Source organism: Rhinatrema bivittatum, chromosome 9 (assembly GCF_901001135.1).
Source record: "Rhinatrema bivittatum chromosome 9, aRhiBiv1.1, whole genome shotgun sequence".
NCBI lineage: Eukaryota > Metazoa > Chordata > Amphibia > Gymnophiona > Rhinatrematidae > Rhinatrema > Rhinatrema bivittatum.
The window spans coordinates 182,590,344-182,601,052 of record NC_042623.1 but is presented as its reverse complement, the minus strand read 5'-3'; the positions used below and the strand labels follow the sequence as shown (position 1 = coordinate 182,601,052).

General features: G+C 44.7%; 1 protein-coding gene across 1 annotated transcript in view; it reads right to left on the bottom strand.

Moving 5' to 3' along the window:
• Window positions 1-9,649: 9,649 nt before the first annotated feature.
• Window positions 9,650-10,709, bottom strand: part of ARMC9 (armadillo repeat containing 9) — a 295,211-nt gene continuing 294,151 nt past the window's right edge. Inside the window, 1 exon segment of the mRNA XM_029615818.1 lies at window positions 9,650-9,894. Coding sequence (XP_029471678.1) covers window positions 9,872-9,894 — 23 coding nt within the window. The 3' untranslated portion in view covers window positions 9,650-9,871.

The window sequence follows — 10,709 nt, the reverse complement described above, 5'->3', positions numbered from 1 at the left end:
TTAATACCTGGAAAGGATGTGCAGTGAGCTAGGAGTCTGAAACTTGTGCATTTAAATTCTGCTTAGTTATTACTTCGGTGTGACCTCAGGTCTAGCCCCTTTTTCTCCCTGTGCCTGCTTTAAATCTAATCCCCAGTTTGGTCACTGACTCTGTGTGCGTCCCCTTTACCTCCATGCGACTCAGTTCTAATTTCGGCTCTGTCACTGACACTGGGGTTTGTGTCTCCAACTGGGTTTGATTTGTGTACATCACGACAGGCATGAACCTTACTTATAAGCCCAGGTATGTTGTACACGATCTCAGTCGCTCAAATGTACTGCTAGTGCTCACCTTAGTACCTGCACTGGGCTGAGAGCCTCCTCCTGCACTTCATAGGGTGCAACTACCAGGCTTCTCCTGCAAACTCTTTTCAATCAGGCCGGTGAAGTCTAATAAAACTCTGCCACATTTTCTTTCTGCCACATTTTCTCAGTCTCCGCTACTTCAGCATCTTGTCCCTCTCTCTCCATACGTTGTACACGGACACTTCTAGCAGCAGCAGCAGCACTGCTCTTGTGCTTTTTCCCCATATAGCATTAGGCCTGTTTTAACATATAATGGGTGTGGGCTTGGCCCTCAGAAAGCCATGAATTAACAGTTACAATAATGCAAACCTCCCATACCAACAACAGCACTAATTGCCAGCACTCAAACTACAACCCTACCTATGAAAAGGCAACACTGCAAATATTACATTAGGCTCTAAAACACCAATATACCTCCTATTTAGAAAACCAAACAAGCCAAGCTGCCTAAAATACCTGTAAAATAAAGAAATATAAGTACCTAAAAATATTGGAGAAAAGCTTTTAAAACTACATATGTCCCTTCTTCAGATGTCAGATCAGAGACATTCACTTCTAAAGTCTGCTCCTATGTTGCCTCAATAACTCACGTATGGTATTTTTGGATAATATTTACATAGCTCCAAAAAAGCTATCACAGCTTGCAAGCATAGTTCACCCCAAGAGTCAAATCTGCCATATCAAAACAAAACTAACCCCCAGGACTCAAATAGCAACAACCCTACCCAGGAAAGAGCAGCACTGCAAATATTACATCAAGCCTTAGAAGATCAATACACCTCCTACTGAAAACAGAACAAGATGGACTGCTATAGCCTCCTACACAGAAACCTTACACTAGCAGAATCCCTCACTTTGATCACACATACAGACCCTTACCAAAGGCAAAATAAGAGACCAAAAAAAAAACCAAAAACCCAACAAAATAAAGAAATATAAAACAGTCACAAAAGTAAAACCATACTAATAAAAAGAATATTTAAAACTGATAAATAGAACATCCAATAATTAAAACCTCATACAAATATTTATAAAATTTCTCAAAATACCAATATTTCAAAACAGCAAACATATCAAATAACATCCAATAATGAAACTAATAAGGCCAGGGTGGCCAACTCCAGGCCTCGACCACCACAGATCAGCCAGGTTTTTAGGATATCCACAATTAATTCGCATGAGGTAGATTTGCATAAAATGGAGGCAGTGCATGCAAATCTATGTCATGCATATTCATTGTGAATATCCTGAAAACCTGGCCCGTTTGTGGCTCTCGAGAACCCCAATTGGCCACTCCTGCAATAAGGATTTTAAAAAATGTCCCGTTCTTCATACCTGGGATGTTTCGATTTACAGCCACTTGGACTGTTGTGGATTGGAAGACGGGGAGCTGTACAAATTTTATGCTTGCACACATAGTCTCTCATTCCCTCACACACATACACCCAAATACAGGCTTTTACCCACATAGGCAGTCACCCACCCAAACACATACACAAGCAGTCATCCACACACACAGTCATCCACCCACACCTACACACTGGCAGTCACACATACACACATAGCAGCCACACACAATCAAGCAGTCATCCACACACAGTCATCCACCCACACCTACATACTGGCAGTCACACACACACTCAGATTGTCATCTACCCACTCACAGGGTCTCAAACTCCCACAGACACACATAAAGCCTCTCCCCCACCCACAAATACAATCACAGGCTCTCACCCTTTCCCCTCCCATAGGCAGTCGGGCCCCCCTCACCCAGGCTCTCACCCCCCAACCCAGGTAGTCATTCACACATATACATGCAGCCACCCACACACAGAGACAGTAACCCACACATGTGCACACAGGCTCTAACCCAGCCACACACAGGCTGTCACCCCCCCCCCCCCCTCTCACATTGACTGTCACCCACTCACTCCCACACACACAGGCACTCAACCCTCCTACACATGCACAGCCTCTCATATGCACCGCTGCACAGCTTCTCACCCACCCATTCAGATAAGTCACCAAACACACTCTCCCTCCCCCCTTACAGGTAGTCACCCGTCCATAAACACAACCTCTCAATCCCACCTACACAATCACCCACAGAGCCTCTCACCTATATGCACCCAGGCTCTCATCCCCCAACCCAGCTACTTATCCATACATACAAAAGCTCTCACTGCCCACCCCCCAGGCAGTCACACACACAGGCAGTCACACACACACACACACAGAGGCAGTTACACACAGGCTTTAACACAGCCACACCTACACATACCACATGGGATGAGGACCACTGGCAACTACTGTGTCCTCTCTCTTCAGCCATCATGGGACAGGAGTTGTGAGATGGACAGCAGCAGGAGCTGCATTTATCACCAAATGTTATCTCCTGTTGATGTGGGGCTGCTCTCTTGGTAAGAGCTGCGGGACTGGCCCCATGGTAGCAGGAGATGACGTTCGGATAAACGCGACTCCTGCTGCTTGAGGGGGGAGGATTGTAGGGAGGTGTGATACCAGTGCTACTGACTGGATCGGGCAAGGGTTTGGTTTATCCCTGCCTGATCTGATGTGTAAAACTGGGGTGGCACTTGCCAACCCCATAGCAACGCCTATGGGCTGGGGGTTCACTGAATCCCTTGAAGGCCTTGACTGCACACCACTCCTGCGAATAATTTTTCTGTACTCCAGTCTCTCCTTTGATAGGTTTAAGTTAACCTCTCCTTAGCCATTTAGTGTCAGGTTTAGATCTATGTGTAACTGCTGAAGGAACACTTCGTATTTACCATTGTATGTAAGCTTTTGCAATTGTTTTTTCTTGTTTGCTGGTCTGATTCTTTACTGTCTTTTTTCTTGTTTTGTAAATTCTGCTGTCTCTTTCTCCATCTGTGCTGGTGGATTCTCACTTATTTCTTCTACTTGTCCAAGTTTAAGGATGGAGAACCAATTGTGTCCGTTCACTTTCACATGCCAGTACTTTGAATATTTTGTATGTGGATGATGTTAGGGATGCCTGGTGGCCTATTACGGCAGCTCTGTATGCGTTATCCATTTCAGAGGCCCCTACTGCCTTCAGCTCTTGGGATATACAATCTTGGCATTCACTGGTTCTTATAGATTCCCGGGTGGGCAAGGAGTTTTCTCTTTCTTACATTTGACCGTTGGAAGTTTTGGGGAGCCAGTCTATGATAGCAAAACTGTAGGAGAGTGCAGGGATTGCAAGCTGATCTTTTCAGTATCAGTTCCAATCTCCTGTAGCATTCTTTGCTGATCTTTTCACTCAGTAATTTCTGTTGGATTGTTGCTCCTTCCTCTACTCCTAGATATTCATATACATCTTTCTACTCAAATTCTTTTATGTTTCAGTCTTCAATCAAAGAGATATTCTCAGTTTTCCTTTAAAGAAGATTCCTTAATACAACTGTCCAGGCCAAATGTGATCCTGTCATCTGGGAATCTCTTCACTACTTGGAGTTGTCCCCGTAAGTAACAACCACAGGAGCTCTAAAGTTTCAAGTCACCTCAAAAGAGTAGGTGCAATGCTATCTGTTGACCATTAGTGCCTCTAGGTTTAAGGATAAACCAGCAGCCTAAAGAATTAATAAGAGTAGTTGGTAGACTCAGTGCCAGACAAAACAGGGTGGTGACAGGGAATCTCCCTGAAATATCAATTGATGGATGTTGATGTTAGGAATGACATATCGTCCAGTTTTATAATTCAGGTGGAGTGTATTCTAACTCATTTTTATGGTAAACTTGATGTACTCAATCGACCCAGGGTTCACGCTGTACGTTTCAAGGCTATTATCCAAAAATGTGGGATGTTATTGAAAGATGCTATAGTGAAGTTTCAATTTTTCTTATAACTGGCCATGATAGTTTTATTCAGCATCAAAGGTCATTGGCTCAATATACTCTTTTGTTGCTTCTGTTGCAATGACATTATTAAGAGTCTATGTGATCATATAGTCTATTTATTTTAAAATAAGCAGATAATAAATAGTGCAAATACAAAAATAAATCTGCATCTATTGCAGTGAACAGCTTGTAGGTAGGCATTTTATTGGTTGGTAGTTTTTGGGGGATGTTACTTGGGTCACCATTTGGAAGATATGTTTTTCCTATTATTAGCCATTGTGGTGTTATAGTTCTAGCTATGTGATCAATTGATTTTTGCACTTCTCCTGGCCCCCATGCCTGCACTTCACTTTCTTCCTCAGGCTTGTAGGTCCAGAGTCGATGGCAGTCTTGAGCAGTGATTTAACCTGCTCCTCCTATATTCAGTGTGGGACTGGGCTCTCAGTTGCAGAGGTGGGTTCGGGCTCTTCTCTTCTTTCCTCGACACCAAATTCTCCTTGGCACCAAGCAGGTTTGCTGCAGTGGCAATATGCCACAATCCTCCAGCTCTCTACTGAGTGTGACTCAACTGCAGCAATTTGCCACTCTCCTATTTCTCTCTCCTCAGCAGTGAGATGCTGGGTTCCTCATGGCCTCCATGTGGTGCCGACCAGGCTCCCTGCAGTAATTGGCTGTGCTTCTCCCTGTTCAGCAAGGCAGAACCAGGCTCTTGTAGGGAATCACTATACCAGTGGTTCTCAACCTTTTTTCTGTCGGAACACACCTAACAGATGGTTCTCACATGCGTGACACACTGAACACATGATCGTCACGGGGCTAAATGTAAACATATACTCTGTATCTACAGGAATTGCCCTGACCCCCCCCAACAATGGGTGCAGAACAGAACTAGGACATTCCCCGTTCAATTTACCAGAAAAAAAGATATTTTTGGTGTCATCGCAGTAGCAGCAACAAACATTCTCTCTGACCAGGTGCAATAGCCCTCCTTATGAAACAACAATTTACCACCAATACATGTCCTATTGAGAACAAATAATATTGATACAAATGCCTACACATGCTAGTAAAATACTTCACTTCGGTCACACACATAGAATTGACCTTTATCAAGTACAGAAAAACTCCAAATTACAAATATGGAGGCAGAAACTAGAATGGTAACAACCCTACCTATGAAAAGGCAACACTATAAATATTTAACCAGGCCCTAAATACCAATACACCACCTATTAGGAAAACAGAACTAGCCAAGCTGCTATAGATCCCTACACAGATACTACAAGCTTGAGGAATACCCTTACCTGGGTCACACATGCAGACCCTCACCAAATACAGAATAAAGTGACCATCAAGTTAATGTTTTGTTTTTCCATTGTTGCACTGCATACATTTAGTCCGGCTTCTTGGTGTTTCCAGTTCAGTTTTTTGACTCCATATTTCTATTTATACATTTCTTATGTAACATAATCATTCTAAAACTAGAATAATATAATAAATGTTTCAAAACTGATAAATAGAACATCCAATCATTACAAATTTACAAATTAAAAATTCTCTAAACACCAATAAAATATTTCAAACAGCAGACACATCACATAATACGCAATAATTAAGCTGGTAGTCAATCAAGAAAGATAAACTTAAAAAGCCACCTTTACTTACCCTCTCCAGCAATTCTCCTAATCCTTTCCCTTGCAGACCAACAGCACTCACCAGAAGCAGCAATGGCTGCTGAAGTTCTGTCCTCATGCTCCTCTTCCTTAGGTCCCATGACTAGTCTTGTCTCACATACACACACTTTTTGTCTCTCACACACCAGTTATCTTTCTCTCTCTGACACACACACCAGTCACTTCCCTGACCGATCTTTCTCTCCCACATATACCAGTCATCTCTCTGACCAATCTCTCTCTCACACACACCATCACCTCCTGACCAATCTTTCTCTCACACACGTCACCTCCCTGACCGCTTTCTCTTCCACACACACCAGTCACCTCCCTGACCAATCTTTCTCTCTCTCACACACATCACCTCCTTGACCAACCTTTTTCTCACACACATCACCTCCCTGACCACTTTCTCTCACACACCAGTCACCTTCCTGACCAGTCTCTTACTCTCACACATTTTCTCTTACACACAGTCACACACATTCTCTCACATGCATATACACATACTGGTTCACTCTGTCTCACTCACTCACCTCCACCCCGAGCACACATGGTAGCTACAGCACAAGGCAGTAAGAGAGAAAATATGTGCGAGAGCAAGAGACTGGTCAGGGAGGTGACTGAGAGAAAAATAGTGGTCAGGGAGGTGACTGGTGTGTGTGTGTGTGAGAGAGAGATTGGCCAGGGAGGTGATTAACAACTAGTCACTTGCATTCACAAAAATAAAATATTCACTCTTAAAATAAAAGAATGTTTCTAAAACACACAGTGCACTTTGAAACATCCTCACATATGAAAACAAACACTATGTGGATAGATTTTGGGTTTCTAGCAGAGGGCTATTGGACATGAGCTCCCAGTGAGCTTTGGAGCAATCTCTTGCAAGCACAGCCTTCATCCAGCACTACCTCTCTCCCACAGAGGCTTTGGCCCAAACTCTTAATTTGCTCATTTGTACTTGCTTTTTAAATGGAGAAACGTCTTTCTCTGGCCTCTCTTCTCTTCCATTGCTTCTGTGGGAAAATATCCATGAGTACAGCGAATATCCTCAATATCCCCGTGTGCGATATTTACTGCTCACACTCTCTTTTTCTCACACACTTCACATCCATCTTCATTCATTTAACTGATTTTTGGTTTCCTGTTCTACATATTTTGGTTTCATGCAAACAACTGTGTCACAATCAAGCTGTGAACAGGAACCTGTTGGCGCAGTCTGCCAGAAAGACTGTTAAAACCTGGGGACATTTGTACAGTTTGTAGGACTTGCAAATTTAAAGACTGGGGGGTGATGTCACCCAGCCTTGCAGAGGAGTCTGCATTTCCCCTCAGTCTTAGTCTCCGTTGCTTCTCCCTGAAACATCGTCCATGCTAAGTGGCTTTTACTGCTAGGGTGGCCACTGCCCGCTTTTGGAGCGGACGGCTGGGCTCTCAGGCTTCGCGTGCAGCATCCGGTCAGAGGCAGCAACCGGAAGCTAAACATCCGCTGCAGCGGCAGCAACATGGCCCTTTCTTCTTCCCACGTGCCCAGTAAACCACTTCCTCTTCCAGGCTGCAGGGGCAGGAAGAAGAAAAGGCCATGCTGCTGTTGCTGGCTTCCACAAACACTGCTGCTGTTCCACTCCAGGCTTGATTGTGCTGATAGCACAGGCAGCAGTGTTTGTTGAAGGTGAGGAGAGGGAGGGAAGAGCAGCGGGAGACTAGGAAGTGCGCGACACACCCACCGGTGCTTGGCGACACACTGGTTGAGAACCGCTGCACTGTACTGCTTTCATTTTCTCTTCAGCCCAAAGTCTGGCTCTTCTGGACCATGCAGTGCAGGATGCAGCAGTCAGGAACATGAAGCAACCTTGGTGCAGAGCTTGCTCTTTTTCTGGGCATCTGCATTGCCAGTGGATCTCCTGTGATGGTCTCGGGTCCACAGATCACAGGTTGGGAAACACTGGTCTAGATGTGATATGAAGTTATCATGTGAAGGTATTCAGACCCGGCAAGAACAATTTACTCTCCCCCCTAGGGTTGCCAACTTCCTGGTTTTGAACCATTCTGGTTTTCTGTTGACCTATACAGTGTCCGGTCAGAAGTACTGACCGTTTCCTGTGGCCCTGTTTACAGACGGGGGGAGCTAAGGCAGAATGAGCAGCACGAGAGTTGAGTTATAGCCCTGCCCTATCTCCTCTCCCCGTGCTGTGGGGTGGGATCTCGCCTTAGCAGCCACTTTCCCTCCTCCAGGCTGCTCTAGTAGCACTTCCTCCATATCTCAGATATGCCTCAGAGAAGAGAGAGAGGCACAGAAAAGGCAAAAAGGAAGGGATGGGAGAGAAAAAAGACGTATAGACAATGGTGAAAGGAGGGGGGAGGCACAGGCTGGATGAAAGAGCTAGAGGAGACCATGGAAGGAAGATGGGGGAGAGGGGAAGCAGAGGGAAGGAAGGAGGGAGAGATACAGAGGAGGACACAGGAGGTAGAGGGATAGAGACGCAGAGGATGGAACAGGGGATGAGGAAGGAAAGAGTCAATAGGCATAGGAGCTCAGGATGGAAAGAGACAGAAGGGCAATGAAGATGAGGGGAGAGACATAGGAGCCAGGAAGGAGAGAGATGAGGAGCAGCAGGAGGGAAAAGTTACAGTTGCGGAGAGAGTAGCAGAGGACACATATATGCAAGTTGATATTATCAGAAAGGAATGGGGCAGGCACCAGTTCTCAAGTGTCCAGTACTGGTCTATGGAAAAGTTGGTAACCCCCTTTCCCCCCCCCAGAAATGCACAACAACTGTTAATCACGGACAATGAAGCAGACCCAGAGCTGAATAGTGAATAGGGGAACTTTTTAAATACCAAATGTACTGAATATTGACCTCTTTGTGTATGACCTTGGCGCAAGTCCCTTTGCCTCAGTTCTAATCCCCAGCCTTGTGACCTTCAGAGTCATTTTATGTCTGTTGGTTTCCAGACCTTGCGTTTGCACTTCAGGAAAAGTGCTTCAGTATATAATTATTTATTTAGCCATTTTATACACCGTCGTTCCAAGGCTTTACATCATGACTATTACAGTAATGGGAAGTGGTCATGAATCATACATTGCTTAAGGCGGTCATGGAAGGACAGATACACAGGGATGAGGGAACGGATAAGGAAACATTTTTCACAAGAGCAGTTAAGAGGTGCTAATGGGATACAGGGGAGAGGGCTGAGAGAAGGTGTTTGCTGATGGGATATAGAGAGGAGAGGTTGAGTGAGGGTGTATCACATATAAATGGTAGGGCTGCGTTAGAAAGATAATGGTGGTGAGATCTGTAATTCAGTTACCCTAATACTGAGAATGTCGGTGTAGAGGCAGGTGAAGATTTCAGGAAGGTTAAGTATAGTGTTTGGATGGACAAAGCTGTATCACAACTACAAGATGTTCCCCATGAAAACTTTCTCTCTGAGAGAGAAAAACGCCTGTATCAACATAAGGCCCTGCGTAAAATGAGACTTGTAGGTGGCTAAGGCTTCTGAACCATCCACAGAAATCTCAGTGCTCATTTCCTCCTTGCGATATGTCCTCACAGTGGTGTTTACTATTAGCATAAATAGAAAGGAGAGGAGCAGAGTATGTTACATCAATTACACATTTGTGCAAGCTGGAAATCCCCTCTCTGTAGAGTAACTCTACCTGCATTTTTTCGTGCCCTTCTCACAGCGCACTACACGCAGGCGGCTGGCTACTCTTTAAGCCTGCCCTTGTGACCTGCACGGAATTTTGCACACACATTAAATTGGATACGAGTCTCTTTAATGCCTTTATCATACCAAAAACCTTACAAAATAAATAATTATAAATAAGAGAATTCTGTGGAAGATGGTCGGAGCAAGGCCCTGCAGCCTTCTGGGTGGCGGTTGGGCCCCGGGGTGAGCTATTCCTGCCAGGAAACACCAAGGCAAGGGTTTGCTGATCTGGTTACAGGCAGCTGCTGGGGTCTGATCCCTGCGGAGAGAAGTTGTCCTCACTTCCTGCAAGACTGGCTGCCTGCAGACAAAGAGGGAAAAAGCTGTCTGTGGCACAAAGGATACTGCAGACTGTAGCCATGGCAGAGAGCAAAGCAGAGGAAAGACATCCAACTCACTATCATCAGTAGCAAATTTCTCAACAAATCATTTTTTCCAAGGCAAAAGAAATCTAAAAAATATGTAAACACCCCAAGTTTCTGGCTCTGCTGCTTTACTAGTAATGTCTTCAGCTGCATACAATGAGATTCATGTGTTCATTTGTAAGTTAGGAGAAGTGTGATGAGATGAATGCACTCACGCTGCCTGTCTGGCATGTGAAGGTGCATTGTTACTCTAACGGCCTTTCAGAACCACACTAGGGCTTGCACACCATGAAAGCCACAATTATTATACATATATGTACATTTCTGTTTCTGTATGTTGCCCTGTGCAGTTTTCAGTCACAGGTCTGGGCCGGGGAAGGGAAGATGTATAACTAAACCCTTCTATGAATAAGTCATACATATATATCTGATTTTGAAATTCTTGGGGTTGAATTACAGATTTAGAAATTTCCCAATCCCAGCAACATCAGGACACATTGTCAGCATGAATCTCTCACAATATATTGTGTACTCCCACCTTCATCGACCCTTGTTTGGCTGGTAGAGACTGCCACAGCAGCAGCAATCATTTTCTCACACACCCCTAGCCTGACCAGCCTCAAAGGATGGGGAAAAAGGATTCTGAATCCAGATCCCCTGTGCCTCGGCACAGTGCTGGAGCCACCCCTTTGTCATATTCAGGAAACTATTGGCAAAGAGAATTCTTCACCAGTTTAAATGAAAAGCTAGG